General features: G+C 35.5%; 1 protein-coding gene across 1 annotated transcript in view; it reads right to left on the reverse strand.

The window, feature by feature from the left end:
• CNGB3 (cyclic nucleotide gated channel subunit beta 3) overlaps positions 1-14470 on the reverse strand; it is a 59883-nt gene extending 45413 nt beyond the window's left edge. Inside the window, exons 1-3 of the mRNA XM_038128728.1 lie at positions 14298-14470; positions 11848-11923; positions 3074-3185 (exon numbers count right to left, since the gene is read on the reverse strand). Of these exons, the coding sequence (XP_037984656.1) occupies positions 3074-3185; positions 11848-11923; positions 14298-14405 (296 nt within the window). The 5' untranslated portion in view covers positions 14406-14470. The remainder of the gene's footprint in view (positions 1-3073; positions 3186-11847; positions 11924-14297) is intronic.
• Between the last annotated feature and the right edge of the window lie 3234 nt (positions 14471-17704).

The following is a 17704-nucleotide window of genomic DNA, read 5'->3' on the forward strand; positions in this document are numbered from 1 at the left end:
TGCTCTCAATCTGTTCATCATGCAGGCTCTACAGGTAGGGGTGATTAGCATGACCCATGTGCAGAACATTGAACTTGGTCTTTGTGAGCTCCATGAGGTTTGTGTAGGCCCACCTCTCAAGCCTGTCAAGGTCCCTCTGGATGGTATCCAGTCCCTCCAGTTTGTAGGCTGCACCACACAGCTTGGTGTTGCCCAATGGATAGCACTCGTTACTAATCTCTACTGGAGAAGTATCCAAACATGGACTAAGCAGTAACAGAGAAAACACCTGGACAACTGGACCCTTAGTTGACTATTCTGACTGTCCTAACAGTCCTTTAAATGGCTTTGACTAATAAAACTAGCACTTTTCCAAATAACTCCCAGATATGGAAATACCCAGAAATTAGCAATGACCAAATTCTTCAGCAGGCATATTTTATTGTTCTAGCTGGCCTCAGTGCTAGTGCTAGTGGTTTGAGCATGTTTCATTTACTCTAAATTTTGTAGATCACATGTATTTATTTGACTCAAATTATCAGCTTCTCTGAACGTGATAAAGGTAGTTGATTCCTCTAAAAATATTCTAGTGAGCAAATTTGAACACATAGACTCAATAAGGCAGTGGTTTTGATCAGTAATGGTGTCTTAATAGACTTCCATGAACCTTAAGAAGCCATTAATTAAATTCTCTCAAATGCACATTTTAAAAATCATTCTCCCTTCAGCTCTGACAGTCACACAACAGATCTGGTTAGTTTAGTTTCATGCCAGTGCAATGACACCAGTGCCATGACTTCCAGACTGCAGAATTTAGTGAGTAACTGTTTTGGCAGTAGATTTTATCAAATATTTACTGTATTTTTAGAAGCTGTTGCTCAAATTAGACTGACTAGGTATATCTGGATAGACATGTGACACTGAGTCAGAACACCTCTGAGAAAGCAGTATTTAATGTAAATATTTTTAATTTTCTTTTAACAGACAGATTTTGTTTCTACTAATAAGAAACATACCCTTTTGTTTCATAAGCACATAATTATGTTAACCATGGTTACGAGATTTACCAGTGGAACTGTAAACATTGAATAACATATTGTATGATGACAAAAAAAGGAGATTCTTATCTAGGTTTTCATTTTTGACCTACTGATTCACATTGAAGTGACTAAGTTATAAATAACTTTTCCATTCTTTCTAGTCAGAGTTATTTTTAATTGCATCTATTATTTTATAGAAGCATGTGCAGTAGCATTTTGCTTGATTATTTTCAGACACAAAGTCTGTCTTAGTAAAGGAGAGGAAGTATATAGTTAATTTATCATCTCTATAAATTAACTCCATGTCAGGGAAAGATTTTTCTGTGCGTCATTAGGACCATCAAAATAATAGAATGCAAAAACAAGCAGGAGGAGTTTCTACCCAGTTTTGTATTGAGTCTATCAGTTTTTCTCCACTCAAAGTGATCTCAAAAGGCAGAAGCTTCATGATGCATAGCAATAGGCCATGTGAGAGTAAAGGCTTGAAGCTGACTGACTAGATAACAGCTTTGCATTAAAGGATCTGGAGGTCCTGAAGGACAACAAATTGAACATGAATCCACACTGTGTTCTAGCGAGTAATGAGGGCTAACTACACATTCTGATTTAGAAAGAGCACCAGAGGTGCACAGCAAGAGTATGAGAGTCAAAAGAAGCAAGTTAAAGCAAAGGAAAATTTAATTCCATTTAGTTTCATAATGAGGGTGGTCAAAGGGTGGACCAGATTGCCCAGAGAAATTATGGAAATTCCATTCTTGATGATGTAGATTCATAATTATGCTGAAAACAGTTTTGGGTGTCTTGATTCAACCTGGGAGTTGGGTTTAACCTCTAAATATTTTTAGCAGGAGTTTGGACCTCACTCCTTCTGGAGAAGCCTTCCAACCTGAGCTGTTTTATCAAGACCTTTATTTTCCATAGTGACTCAGAGAGCATCATCAAGGACACACTCAGAAGTTTGCAGATGACATCAAGCTGGGTGGTGTCATTAGCAGGCCTAAAGGAGAACTAAAAATATGATCAGAAGTTTGGGGCAGTTCTCCTATGAGGAAAGGCTGACACAGTTGAGGTTTTTCAGCCTAGGGAAGAGAAGGCTACAGGGAGACCTTATTGGTAGCCTTTTAGTATTTGAAGGGGGCCTGTAAGAAAGATGTGGGCCAACATTTTAGCAGGGGTAGTGACATGACAAGATTTAACATTTTTAAACATAGAGAGGGCAGATTTGGATTGGATATAAAGAAGACATTTTTTACAGTGTGACTGGTGGAACACTGGCCCCTGTTAGGCAGAGGTGGTGGATGCCCCATCCCTGGAAACATTCAAGGCCAGCTGGGATGGGGTTTTGAGCAACCTTATCCACTTATAGCTATCCCTGCTCATTGCATAGGGGTTGGACTTGATGACCTTTAAAAGTCCCTGCCAACCCAAAGAATTCTATGATTCCATGAATCTATGAACCTTTGCTTCTGAAATGACTATAAACTATTCAAAGCTTATTGTTTTCTAGACTTCATATTTATTTTTATTTTCACAAAACAGTCACCTCAGCTTTTTACAAAGGTTGAATGACCCTAGATTCTCCCCTGAAGGAATGCTACTGTTTCATTTGTTTGTCTCTTCTCAGCAAGAGATAATACTAATCTTCTGATTGTGGAGACTAATGCTGATTTAGTGTCGTAACTCAGGAAAAAATGTGCAGGGTAAAAAATTTCAAGTTGAAATGATGTGACAAACATTCCAGATATTCAGGACAGCATTCTGGGACTTCTCTTCTAAGATATAGTAGTAATTAAGCAGGAGCACTGCTAAAATTTGCATATAACTGTAGTTGAGAAAATACTTTTCATCATTCCTGCAATTTAGGATGATGTACACAACAAACTATCAAAAGCACATAATAAATGGATGCCTTATATATATGCTACCTTGAAATTGAAATAAAGCTCTTCATATCCTTACAGGAGGGACTTTTAAGGAATGGATATATGGCACACAGAAATGTTAAGTCAGGATTCCAGGTAGAATCTTCAAATTTCTGAATTGAATGTACTCACTTAGCATCTTCTTTCCCATCTTTGAGTTCATGCTCTTCCTGTTGAGTCATCTTATCTGGTTCACTTGATTTTTCAGGTTTTGAAGGCTCAGGTGCTTTTGCTGATTCTGTATCTAGAAAAAAGGTTTCAATTTTTTAAAATTAATTTTAAATAATTATAATAATACTTTTGAAGGAATCACTGTCTCTCTGACATTATTTGTTCAGTAGAAAAGCACTAAAAGATGCAACATCTGGGATCTGACCTCGGAACAATATCCTGCATAAATCTGTTTCAGTGCACAGTGCTAACTGTGCACAGAATGTTTATGATAAGTTCATCTTTTAGAATATGTAATGTATTTGTGGTTTTTAAATAGATTAATCAGTAGCCAGCTCAACAATGGTAAATTCAGAGCTCTTCTGTGTTTATGAGGGACAAGAAGTGGTGCAGCAAGGTAGAGGACAGGTAGATCTGTCCAGAAATGCCTTGTGAAATACAGGAAGAAAAATGAAGAGCAGCTAATTTTCTTACAAATAGAAATGCTAATAAAATTATCTATACTTCAATGTTTTTACTGCATCAAAGGTGTTGTTGCTTCAGCTGCCATGATAGTACTGTTCATTGCTGAGTAAATTATGATTGAAATATGTCATTAAGGATGTGAGTATGTTGTACTTTGTCTGGTCTGTTTCTTAATTTCTGTTACTAGTAACTTTTTTGAAGTCATCTAAGAAGGAAGTCTGTAAAGTTTGAAGCAAATGGTGTGGTCTCTTACCATTTAAGTGGCCTTAAGTGGTGCCTTCTTATAATTAGTCCCATATCTTTATTTAAACTTTCATGTTGGAAAGTAATTTGATAGCTCTCATCAGTCTGACAGTTTGCATAATGGAGGAACAAGTTCAGCCTTCACAAATACTTTAGGTAATATGATGATAAAGGAAAAACTTGGCAGCAAAACATGGCAACAAATAAATCAGGAGCCTGTTGTATGTGCTGTATTTTAAGTTTGAGACAGCTCAAAGACAATCAAATTTTGAATATTTTACATGGGTACTCTGAAGTTACTTTTCTGATAGTTAAACTCCAAATTTAGAGAGTTATTCCTTTAAAATAAGTAAAAAATTCTAGCACTTGTTGCAGCTTCTGTTACCTTTTGAATTCATAGTTTGTGGTATCCCAGTTCTCCCTGCCTTGACTCCACAATCTCAAAAGCCAAGTACTCAATCAAGAGTGACAGCAAAGCTAATCTCAACATTTCTGTAATCACCTCACTTAGGGAATTTTCCTTGTTATAGTAGCTACTCCTAGCTGTATCTATAGGATACAATCTGATATGAACAATTGATATGAACAACATACAACTGATATGAACAATGAAATGGTGCTGAAAGCATGGAATTGAATTTATATCTGTCAGTCATAAATATCTGGCATATCTGGCAGATAAATTTCCAATAAGGTGTATTGTGATCCACTGAAATTAGTGACAATCAGCAGGTTGAGTAAAGTAGTTTGACTCATAGAGTTATTCTTCTTGTTTGGTTTTATTCTCAAGGAATGAGTTCCTAAAGAGTTTTGGGGTTTTTTGTGGGGGAAAAAAAAGGAGAAAATCAGGGGACAATAAGAGGGTTTTGTTAGAAGGGCATTCTTCATTGAAACAAAATGCCAGTGTAGTTACGCTGTTTAGTGTAACAGGGTCCTGAATAAGACAATCCATGTTTAGAATAACAACATGTATGAGAAGCAAAAAGCACAAAGCAAAACTTTTATGGTGCTTGCACATCAACACTCCTGTGCAGAGGATAATAGCTTCTAAGCTTGATAGATATTCTCAAGGTATTCAGTCTGATGTCTGAACCCACTGACCATTAAATGCTGATTGCATGCAGACTGAAGGAAAACCTTGCAATCCCATGAATAGTCCAAATTATAACATACAAGGATTCATAGATTTATAGCAGGGTTTATTTGCCTTAATATTAGGATATCAGGGCCTAGCACCAGTACTGGTTTTGTGTCAAATTTTGGTTTGTTCTTTCTGTGTGAAATTGAGAGGGCTGTCTGCATAGTCATATTTTACAAAAACCAAACCCTTTGCTCTTCACTGCTTGAATCTAGCTCACAGTTTTCTAACTCATGAAACCAGGTCCGAAGGAATGCCCTTAAAGAACAGTGGGGTAGTCATTTTGAGGAAAATGTAGACTACAACTGTTTTTTTCCAGAATAGATAATGATCCAGAGGGTAGGTGGCAGGTTTGCAGGACAGCTTTGCATAACTTTGGTCATGGTGGTGAAATCATGAGACAGAAAAAAGGCAAAAACTTTCCAAGGCACCAACAATTTTCAAAACATACAGATACATGCTTACTCAACAAAATAAAGGGTTTGAGTTTTTCTGAATTGTTTGTGTTCCCATTGTGCTGGCATGTAGGCCGAGGAAGTTCCCAATGCGTTCATAGTGGGAGTTGAGGAATGAAGCCCACTGGTGTCTACACATTCTAAATATTTGGCCTTCCTGTACAGATAATGTATTTTAAAACTGTTGCTCATTCTGTTTTAAGATGGAAGGGGAGAGTGACAATTGTGGAAGTATCATTTTGTGGGAAAAACATAGCTTAATGGAATCCCTCCAAATAAATCTGATTAAATTTGTAAGCCCACTGAATCCTTATCATACCAGCGATCTGCCTACGACCCCAAGGAGCAAGGAACAAAATGTAATTTATAAAACCTATTTGTTTACCTCTCTTAGATAAGTTTTAGATATTAGGATATGAATAAATGTCAGCAGGTGGATAGTAGCAGTCTGAGTACAGAACAGAAAAATTGCTTTTGCTTTGCTATACTTCAGGAAAGGAAGAATTTATTTCCTAGAATTCCCAGCCAGCTCCACTGCCGTGCTCTAGAGGTCTGACCAGTATTGCATCTATGCTTCTCCTCCCGTCTCTACTAGTTGGACATACATAAATGTAGAACTTGTAATGGCTAGCAGTTACTACCATAAAAAGCAAGAGTTTCCTGAGCTTCTTCTTTTGTCTGCTCAAAAGCACATTTTAGTTCAACTTAATCATCAACTGACATAATCTTATTTAATTTGGAATCCACAATATATTGTTTTATAGGTGATTCACAAAGCATTGACTCACTTTTATCTTCTTTTTCATCTGTGGACGCAATATTTCCATCAGAACACCCACGCACAATGTCTATTTCATATTAATTAAATATATATGGTCAAATACTTCCTTCCACTGTTAACTTCTTAGTGACTTTTACAAAAATGTAGTAATTTTAAAATACTGTTGCTTAAAACTACTATATGATTGCACAATGATAGTGTAGTACTAATTACAGTTGAGTTGCTATGTACGTAACACAGTTGCAAATGTTACCACTCATTTCTGATGTTTATTTCCAGGATTAGTGTAAGCAATGTTGATTTAAAGAACATTTAATGATGCTCTTTTTTGTTCCTTCAGTAATGAGAAATAATCCTGTAAATGTGATTGGCCTGAACTATCTTGACCTGTTTTCCAACACTTGGCAGAAACACAGAAGAGAATTAGTCATGGTAGACAAAAACACAAAGATAAAGGAATACTTTATATTTCTTCTGTTGAATATATATTTGATGGTTACTTGAAAACTTTGTGTAGCTTGATGTTTGTGCTCTGTGCTGGTTTCAGCTGGGGTAGAATTCACACTTGGCTGGTGCTAGGGCTGTGTTTGGATCTGGGCTGAACATAGGGCTGATAATACAGAGATGTTTTGGTTATTGCTAGGCAGGGCTTACACAGTGGTGAGGAGACTGGGGATGCATGGAAGCCTGGGAAAGGCATAGATGGAACAGCTGACCCAAACTGACCAAAGAGATATTCCAGGCCATATGACACTTTATATACTGACCATACTCGGTATATAAACTAGGGGAAAGAAGCAGGAAGGAAGTTGGGAGTGATTGTTCTAACTTCCCAATTAACTGTTTCACAAGATTGGAACCTTGCTTTCCTGGAGACGGCTGAACACCTACCTGTTAATGGGAAGTGAATTAATTCCTTGTTTTGCTTTGCTTGCGTGCATGGCTTTTGCCTTCCCTAATAAACTGATAAAATATCTCCACCCACAAGTTTTCTAGCTTTTATCCTTCTGATTCTCTCCACAGTTCTGCTGGTCAGGGAGTTAGCAAGAGGCTATGTGGGGCCTGGTTGCTGTCTGGAGTTAAAATGCAACATGCTTACATGATAAAATTAATTTAGTTAATATACAGACAATGGTGCCAATTTTAATGGTTCGTGGAAACACTTGAGGGTAGACAGCATTGCTTGAAACAGGAAAAGGTGTATAAAGACATGGTTAGAGTCTGGTAGTAGGAAGCAGAGTGAGTAATGTTTGAGGAATCTGTTCTTTTTAGCAGTGACGTACTATATGCCTTAGAAATATAATTTTAAACTCTTAAAATAAGTGATTTTTTTTTTTGACATTTCCTCTTTTTTTTTGCAAAGTGTTAGACATTTCAAAATATGTTAGAAGTCTCAGATTGGCTTTTAAGTGGTATTACCTGCAAAGTAGCATAGAGAGCAGGTTGTCTTGAATAGCTGGAGTAAAGACTGACTTTGCATTTGGAGCAATGGAATGGGAATAAGAGAACCAGTCTACAGACTCTGTGTGATATTTCTGACATAGTCATTTGCCTGATTGTCCTTGCCTCACAGAGGTGTTCTTGAGCTATCCAAAATATCTAAAAATCGCTATAGGGTCATAAAGATCTCAAGAAAAAATAAAAACACAGAAAACCTATGGATGAAAGAGAGAAAATACTTCAGCTCTGACATTAGAAAATGCACACCTTTGTAATCTTCTTCTGATATGAACAATTAGAGCAGGGAAATGGTGCTGCAAGCATGGCATTTCTTGAACAACTGCTATGTGCAGGGAAAAAAAGTTCAGAAATCAGACAGAGTGAAATAAAAAATCAGTAAGTAGGTCCATCTTAACCCTCAACTTCAGTGGCTAACAAAAGTATTATTTAAGTTTATTTTCTATGAGAGAAAGATTGTATGAAGAAGTTGAGTTTGTTTTCCTAATATTTAGACCTGTCACTCATGTGAAAAATGAAGATCTGAGAGGACTTAAAAGACTTCACATCAGCAGGGGTGATTAAAGCTGATTAAACATATTCAAGTCCCTGGTAATCTTTGAAAAAAAATATATTTTTAATATTATTTTATGGGAATAATAGCTGCCTGTTTTCTGAGTGCCAGTGACGAGCATAAAGGATAAGGTGACAAGGAATAAGATTATTTCAAAGTCTCTTTGGATTAGCAGGTTTAGTCTATTGGGCTGCAGCTTATACAGTCACATATTTCATTTGTATTTTTTGAAATAAAAACCACTTATTTAAGTCTGAATTTCCTGGTGCTAAGGGACAGGTCTTTTCTTGCTGCTTAAGGGCAACTTAAGAGTCAAATTCATAACTGGCCAAACAGAGATTTTAACAAAATTTCATATTTAATTCAAATCCCCTTTCTCAGAGTTTTAACTCAGTTGTAGTGCATGCAGAGTTAGTTAGTACCTAATTAACCAGAATTAGCCAAGGTTAGGATTTTGGTACCCTCAATAAATACATCTGCTTTACTTCTATCTCCAGGAAGGGAGAACAATCATATTCTGTATAATAGCTAGTGATCAAGGCTCTCCTCTTGGCTCTGGGCCTTATTTATTTGCAATAGGGTCAAATAAATGTTGGAATGATTTTTTTACCCCCTTCTTAAAAGATTCAAAAATTGTAATATAAATATATACTGAAGTGAATGTCCTTCATTCTTCCTGCATGGTTACTGTTTTGATTAACTTCTAGGTCCATTCCATGATCCATATCATGGAATGTAGGTCAGTTACATGCTCCACTCTAATTTCTTAGATGCCATAGAGTTTTGCATTCTTTTCTGCCTGATGGCCCAGAGGCTAGGAAGGCTGTGGAACTTCCTCCCACTCCTCTCTAGTCTAGGTTTTACACAGATAGTTAGGCAGCTCTACAAGAGTGGGAGAGATATGGGTTTGAACCCTCTTATTACGAAAGAGACAAAGTATAACAGGTAGGCTAATATATCAGAGGGGGCAGCTATCAACAGCTTCTGCTTTTACTTGTCTTCTTAGTGGAAAAGTGACATTTCCTCAAGTACCTGAACAGAAGAGGGAGTCTGGAGTGAATTGAAGTTCCTTTTGAACAGCCTTTCCTCTGCTTACTTGGGATACTTTCCAAAGCATCTAGGCTCTGAATATACTAAATATCACTGAACATTAACATGGTAATCTCCCAGAAGGGAGATTCTGTCTATTTTATGATCTAGAAGTGCAGTTCCAGCATGTGTAGAAATACCTATGGTAGTTTTACTTTAGCTTTCTCACTCAAGTCCTACCAAGAACAAAGCAATGTCAATATGCACTTTAGAAAAAACTGAATAAATGTGACTGTGACTTTGGAAAACATCTTTGAGACACTTGTTTGTCACCCTTGAGCCAAGAATGACACAAAAACAGATGAGAGAGCCAAAGCAAGAGGAGAAAAGAAGGGTTTACTACTAAAGATTCTTTGGTTTTTGTAGACCAATATGATACATTCCACTTGATTGGCTAGATAATAGAAAACATCTTTCTCCCGAACAGTCCTTGAGAAGAACAGGAAAACAAGGTGGAAAAACACCACCTGCAGATTATTTATCCTAACAAGTTTATCACATTCCTGCAACTCCCTGAAATTCTCACAAGCCACTGTGAGAAACGATTGCTGTTTCTCTCTCCCTGATTGGCTGGCATTCACACTTGTTGATTTAGTAGAAGATCAAAATGCAGAGTATTGGAAACAGACTGGTTTCTAGTAAGGGAAAAATGTAAAGATGAGGATAGACTTCAGAGAAATACTAAAATTTAGTTGGAAAGAATCAAACTAGAATTATATGTCAGGAGGATGAAATAAATTATAAAACAGAGAATGACAGTGCAGTCACCAGCTAGCAGGTGGAGGCTGGATATGTCCTTCCAAAGAGCATAACCACCAACAGAGCTATTAAACAGCAGTGGGTAACACAAGGGAAGCATTTGTATAGCTAGTCAATTATGGGAGGTGATAAATATACAAAGAAATTATAGCAATTGGATTCAATATCACGAAGAACCTGTAATTAGGTGAATCACACTTTGTTAAGTACACCAAAAAAATGCAGGGAATAAATTTAAAAAATGAATCCATTATGAAACAAACTGACTAAGCGCAGAGAATTAATTACAGAGTGAAGTAATTATGCAGAGAATTAATCGCAAAGCAAGTTAATGATAGAGAGGGCAACTGAGGAGGCAGAGATAGGGCAATGAGTAGCCAACAAAAAAGCTAAAAGTACCAGGTGTTCATGATTGACCTAAGTGGCCAATTTTTAATCAAATTGGCTCCAGTGGTACCTCCTGCTGGATTCTCATGTATGCTGGGAGCATAGTGCTGCTTTATGAAGCACGTAGAGAAAGGAAAAGGTAATGGCTGGTTTTGGTGGTGAGGAAAGAAGGGGGTGAAGATAAGCTCTACTCAGCCTGTTGATTTGTATTTAGTGCTATGGAATTGCAAACTGATACTATGATTAAGGTTTATTTCTGGTCTATTTTATTTTGATTACACCAGAGAAAGTAACAAGAGACCTTGGAAAGGCTTTTCTTTAACACTTTTGAAATTCTCCATTTAGCTGATCTGCCTTAGCTAATGTTGTTTTAGCTCTGGCTGTGCTTTTAATTATTCTCTCCAAATTTGTACATATAGCATAAAATGCTTTCTCTAGTCTCTTTTCCTCTGCTTACCCACACAAATTCTCATTTTCTTCTTCCAGAAGATATCCACACAATTTTATGTCTGACACAAAATTCACAAAATTTTGCAGAAGTTTTTCTAGACCCTCCTGTGAACTGCCTAATACTAGCTTCCATTTTCTGTCCAGAGATTTAGAAGTTCCTTATTTGGCTCAGATGATCGGTGACAGGAAGACTGGACTCTGGTTTTCTCCAGAAGTGGAGGATGGAAAAGGAAAGGGCTGCACCACTCATGCTGTGAGGGAGGGAAGTGGGGGTGTGGCCCAGCAGTAGTTGTTGCTTCACCCATCCTGAGCCTTTATTTTGGTAGCAGGTGTAAGCACTCATTCAGGCTCTGGTATACGCAAAACAGGCTTGGCTACTGGAGGTGGGTGGGCAGGATGATGGCAAGTACTTATAACAGCATCGCTTTTAAAAAAAAATTATTTTATTTTATGTTATGTTTTGTTTTGTTTTAAAGTTTGGAATGGCTCTTCAGTGAAATGTTTGAATGTCAGATAGTTTAAAGTCTGTCTTATCTTTTCTGGTATCTCTTCTGGTGAGAAGAGTGACTGAAACAGACATTAAAAATATGCTTTTTTAAAATTTTATTTCCTTTAGCCACTAAATACCTTTATTTTAAGATTTCTAAGGAGTCAAATTGCAGTAAGAGGAAATAGATCTTCTTAGACTAGTTGATCAGAGGGGGCCATCTCATGAAGGCACTGTGTGCTTGAAAGCTTGTTGCCTTTTATTATTGTTGGATACTGTTCCTATATTTGTAACACATCATTGGCCTGGGGTAAATGACAATTCAGAGATCTTAATTTCTTCCACAAATAAAAAATAAGAGCTCCTGCCAGAGCACTACAAAGAACAACAGTTTCATTTACAATCCTATAGAGTATACATACACTATGTCCAGATAATCTTTGAAAACTCATAAATAGCTTATTACTGACCTTGTTGCTTTGGTTTAGGCTCTGCTTTATTATTGGCCTCTGCTTTCTGTGGTTCATTTGTTGTTTTATTTTCATCCTTAAAAAAATACACAAGATTAGAAACTGTAGATTGTCACTGCTGATAATGGTAAAGGGAGTTTGATGTCTGCAACATTTTTTAGGAATTTGATTAAACTGCCACACATGGACCACTGCTCCTGGGTGTTCTGTGTGTTTCCAGATGGACTTGCCAAAGGCCTTGTGATGGATGTTGAAATCAAACATTGATATCTTCACATCCTCGGTGCAAACCCAGCTGCTTAGCTTAGCATTCATAGAGCTGTCTTGTTCAGCGCTGCCTCTCACAAGCCAATGTGCATCTCTGAGTTAGTCATGATTCTGCCTGAACCTTCTGTTGAGCTAACATACCTGGTATATTTTGAAGTACCTTACCACAATGACAGATATCAATCTCTACAAAATATTGAGATGGTATCAGCTTTCACTGCAAAAAATTAACTTCCTCCCACACTTGCTGACTTAGATCCATTAACCAAATCCTTGTGTACCTGTACCTTGACTCATCTCAGTTTTAGCAGAGTGGCCTTCAGAGGAAGGAGTGAGATGTGCATGGGGAGTCCTAGGCTTTTGCAATACCATGTAACAGCCTTGTGTTAATCAAGCACATCAGCATTCGTTATCCCATATAGAATGAGTTTTCCTGGTGTGCAACATGCTCATTAATAGAGAAGGGTGTTGGGTTGTATCAACATATGGAAAGATTATTTGACATTAGGATCTTTCAGATCTTCATGCACTTTTTTTTTTTCCTTTCCTAGGTCAATGACCTTCTTTTTGTTTGTGTTTCTGAGAATAAATTGGTTTGGTTTTCTGTGGTGTTTTTTTTCCTATGAAAATACTTGTGTTTGCCTGTCTGTTTTCATTTGAAGAACAAAGCACTGAAGTTCTAATATGCATATGTATAGAGAACTAAATTATAAATTTTATATACATATTTATATATAAATATATTAAAATTCCAATCAAAGTCTGTGCATACTCAAGGTTTTTGCATGATGTTAAAGGTTGTTTTCTTTGTTTCAGGCTCCCTCCTAATAGCATAAGTATATAAATTAGTACATAAATTAGTATAGTAACCATTTACCAGATATCATGTGCTTTCTTCTCTTTGTGCTTTCTTCTCTTTCTTCTTTACCCTTTGGATGGTATGTCCTTGCAGGTAGGAAATATCTTAATCCCTAATCCATTCATGTGCCTCCATTTTAGCAGTGTTTTGAAGAGTGTAGGCTGATGGTGATACAACCTGAATGTTGTGCTGATGTATGAAATTATTCTTGCCAAAAGAGTAATCTTTTTCTCCAGTGAAACCTAAATATATTTGTTTTACTGGAGTACTTTGCCAAGTGAGATATCAGTCTGCACAGAACAAACCTGTCAATATTCAGGAGTTTTCTTCTTTTAAAACATTATTTTATTGACACAAGAATACTGAACTGTAAAAGCATGAACAATGCCTGTAGATCTGCATTATATAAAGGTTATTGAACATAGACATTTTTGCCATTTTTTATAGATGACAGTGTGGATCTGCCCACATATTTAAAATGAACTTTATAATAGAGGAGTTTTAACTGTTTCAATAGGCATGAATGATTAATAGCTGAGGCTGGTACTAAAGAACCTTTGTCACTTCCATAATTATTTGGTAAAGCCATAAATTGTTGCCATTTTGTCTTGTAAAGTTTTGATTATGTTGAGTTGGAAAAAACAAAAATGTTTTTTTTGAAATTATTGGGAAAAGATAAAAATTTAAAGGCAACGAGAGAAAAAGTACTTATCATTTTGCTCCTGTTTAAAATGTGTCATTGATTAAATAGAAAAGAATGAATTAACTTTTACAGTGAAGAAATACTATATAAAAATATAAACTGTAGACTAGCATGACTTATTTTAGCTTTCTAAGAGGATTTACATTATCAAAACCAAGCTGAAAAAAAAAAAGACTTCTTTAAAAAGCTACTAAATTACTTTGTTTTTCCAGTGGTTATCAGGAAGCAGGCTGATATATACCTGCATGACATTCTAGTATTCAGAAAGGACACACTGACATTTCCTGCCAGAAGGAAACAAGATGCCTAAAATATATCATCATATGTAAAGCAGCAGTACCTGTATCTCTAATACTCCATTTACAATGTTGATCACGACATCTCATAAGCCTGTACTATTTCAGGTTAGTTCTATTCAGAAAGCAGCATTCAAAAGGAGAAAATCATATTTTCTTCATAAAGAAAAGATGGTAAGGTGAAGGAGAATAAATAAATTTATTTCATTTTTCTAAATAAAAATTGATACCATATTCAGTAAGTATATTTGGTATTTACTTACATAAATACTTCTAAACAAAATGATAGTATTAACAAGTCTGTAATAGACAAGAAAAACCATACCTGGCCTGTTGATGCCTTTGGTGGTGGAGGGGCACCGTCATTCTTGCAATCTGCTATCTCAGGGGCTAATTTTGGTCTAGAAAATACTGATTTTAGTTTTCTAAACATTTTCCCTCTTCAGCTCCTGTGAAGCCTCTATGACTCTTTTACCATGAGCAGGTTTATAGCACATGTTTTCTTGCCATCAGTAATCAAGCCAATTAGACGGTTAATCAGGTTTAGGTCTGATTAGTGCCTTAGAGAAATTTCTTGCACAGTCTATTTCAGTGACATTTTTTGGTCAACATTAGCACTTTTTCTTTTTATCTTGTAGAATCAGTTATTTGTAAATTGTTTTTAGTCTTAACAGCTATACCATATACCAAAGTTCCACTTTTTATGCAAAAAAGTCAGAGGAGAGTGATTTTTTTTTTTAGAATAAACAGTGTCTAATCTTTTATGTATTGTATATTAAGTATTTAATCTATGTTTAGAGATAAGGTTTAAAGTTGTTAACATATTTGTAGTTTAACCAGGAGACAAAAATATTTAATTAATAAATAACCAACAATACAATACCTGATGCCTCAAAAGGTTTAAGTTTTTTGCAGTCCTGAACTTATTTTTAAGTGAATACCAATAAAAGGTCTTCTCTTGGAGTTTGTTTTGGCAACCTTATACCTTGTCTTGCTCTTCTTATTTGAAAACATAGAAAAAAACTTTTCTTACATTTTCTAATGTGTTTACAGGCAATACAATTTTTGGTGTCTTAGTAGAATTTTTGATGAGACTAAGTATTAGGTGAGTGAATATCCTCTAAATTAGTAAAACATAGTTTATAACTGGCACATGATATTGAGATTTTATAGCTTTGGGCCATCCTATATAAATCAGGTATGGTTTAGTTTTTTGGTAAATTTAGTTTCAAGTATCTCTAATGCCATGTAGTTTAGGCTCCAGCTAGCAAGGATCTTTACAAATTAATTGCCTCTTTTTTTATCCTTAGTTTCACTTTATATAGTATTAATCTATGCCTTCACTTTGAGCTTTGAATTTGAGCTAACAGCTAACCATTGATTTTTGCTGATCATCAAGGCATCAAGAAGTACAGAAACCTACTCCTCTGAGCTATCCCTTAAATGACATATTTAGCAATTACATTGAAGTATTGAAAATGTCCCTCCTTAGGGTTTGTTATCGGGCAAGGATGGTTTTTAATCCTTATTCTAACATAGCAGTAACTGCAAGAATAAACCAACAATATTTATTACTTTGCAAGTTTTTTCCTTTCAATGAAACTTATAGAGCAAACCTTGTAATAGCTGACCAGACTTCAGTTTTGTAACTGGGAACCTTGCACTGGGCATGGTTACTTCACAGTTGTTAGATACAGCAAGAGCTTAGAACCTCCCCTTTTTATTAGCCTCTATGATGCAATTTACTTTAAAAGCAATGCAATTCTTGCTAATCTTTCACATTGTTTTTAAAATTAGTGTTTGAGTGAGTAAATTATACATTGATATCTAAAGTATTTTCACTTATTTATGCAGGTCTGGACAATGGTTAGCTTCTTTTCTTCTGGATGTGAATTTTTACATCACCTCATAACAGAAGAATCTTAAAAAACAAGTAAGTTTGTAATTTCTTTTGTGAAATTTCAGTGGATTAAATTGACCAGCTCAGGTAACTTTAGCCACATCCAAACCATAGCCACAAACAATAGCCACATCCAAACCATATTTGAATATTGAACCTTTTTGAGAGTAACCATTTTCTCAATAAAAAAAAAATTCCTAATTTCTAAAATATTTTAGAACAGGTAGTTTTGTTCCTTGTTTATTTAAAATGGTAAATTTCTGCATAAAAAACCATAATGCAATGAAAATATGTAACATTCGTATGTAATCTCTCATAAGAAAATATGTATCTCTCCTAAGAATTTCTGAAAAATTATGCCCAGACGTCTTTTCAAAAATGTGAAGCAATATGTTTAAATGCTTTTTTGTAAATATAGTGTTTATGCTGGTTTATAATTCATAATTAAGAGGCATGAAACAGGGATCTAGCAGACATTAAAAGGAAAGTGCCATTGGGAATATGTGCGTGATATGGACATCCACAATTAATGAGTGTTATATTTGCTTAGTCTGTGACTAATTAAATAAATGTTTGAAACCCCTTCATATGATCTGATTTTGAAAAGAATAAGCCAATTACAACAAAACTTGTATTTTGAAACCAAGAGAGGTATAAATTCATGTCTGACCCTGGTAAAATGACTGATCTGTTTCAATGTATACATTTTTTTCTATGTGCAGTGGCTATTTAGGTATTTTAACCACATTTTGAACATACTAAAAGCACGTCAGGGAATTGAACACTGTGATGCACTGTTAAGTAAGAAGATTAAGAGTGCAGCAGAAAAGAAGATAGACTGTGTGCAGTTAGCTTCTTAACAACATTTGCTTTGGCCAGGGCTTACTAGGTGCTGTATTTATGGTAAACCCCAGAGGGTACAGAGATTTCAAGCCTCTCTCATATATTCTTTAGCTACAGGATGACTACATTCTATATCTATTGTTGATTTACCTCCTATCCTTTTTTTTTTCTTTCAAGGACATATTTGTTTTCCAGTAAAAAAATGTGACATATGCATTGGCTTTTCAAACTTTTGATAAGATTTTTATTCAAAGAATTTTATTTTTAATCTTAAAGAGAGCAGTACTTAAATCATAAGAATATACAAAAGGAAGCGTGACTTCTTTTTCTGAATAATTAGGAGACTTGTTAATCAGAAGAGATTCCTTTTTCTTCAGGACAATTTTTTGAGGCGGTTTGGTTTGGTTTTTATTGGTCTTTTTTTGCCTGGAATTTGTAATAAAATGTTTGAAAGCACCATGAGCACAGATTTAACTCCAAGTGTAGTTAATAGGCATAGAGTGAATTCCAAGGACTGATTTCATTCCTCCAACAGTAGTGTCAGTTGCTCCATTTGTTTGAATGTACAGATCAATAGATATCACTTGGAATTTTTATTTTCTTTTAAGTCTTGTGTAACATTTAAAAAAGATCAATGCCTGGGTTTCACTTCTGTTCAGACATTCTCGAGATGCAAAATGTAGTGTGCAGATGTTTTTCATAGGTATCTTTCTTCAGTTTATCTTTGTGATTAAAGGATCTTGACAGCTAAGAGTAGCACATCTTTCTTTAGAGCTCTGTAATAGTAGTCAGACTAAAGCTGAATCTAGCACTTTTCATAATTTTTGCCTCTTCACAGTATAATATTTGAAAATTTTTACTATTTTTGTGGATTAATGAAAATTATAACAGTAATTTATCTCTCTTCCTTAATGCCAGAGTTTTTGCTAAAAAACTTTGTTTATTTTTTCCTCAGACTAAAATTGTTTTTGGAGCTCAGATTGTTCATA

The sequence above is a fragment of the Motacilla alba genome, chromosome 2 (assembly GCF_015832195.1).
Source record: "Motacilla alba alba isolate MOTALB_02 chromosome 2, Motacilla_alba_V1.0_pri, whole genome shotgun sequence".
Lineage (NCBI taxonomy): Eukaryota > Metazoa > Chordata > Aves > Passeriformes > Motacillidae > Motacilla > Motacilla alba.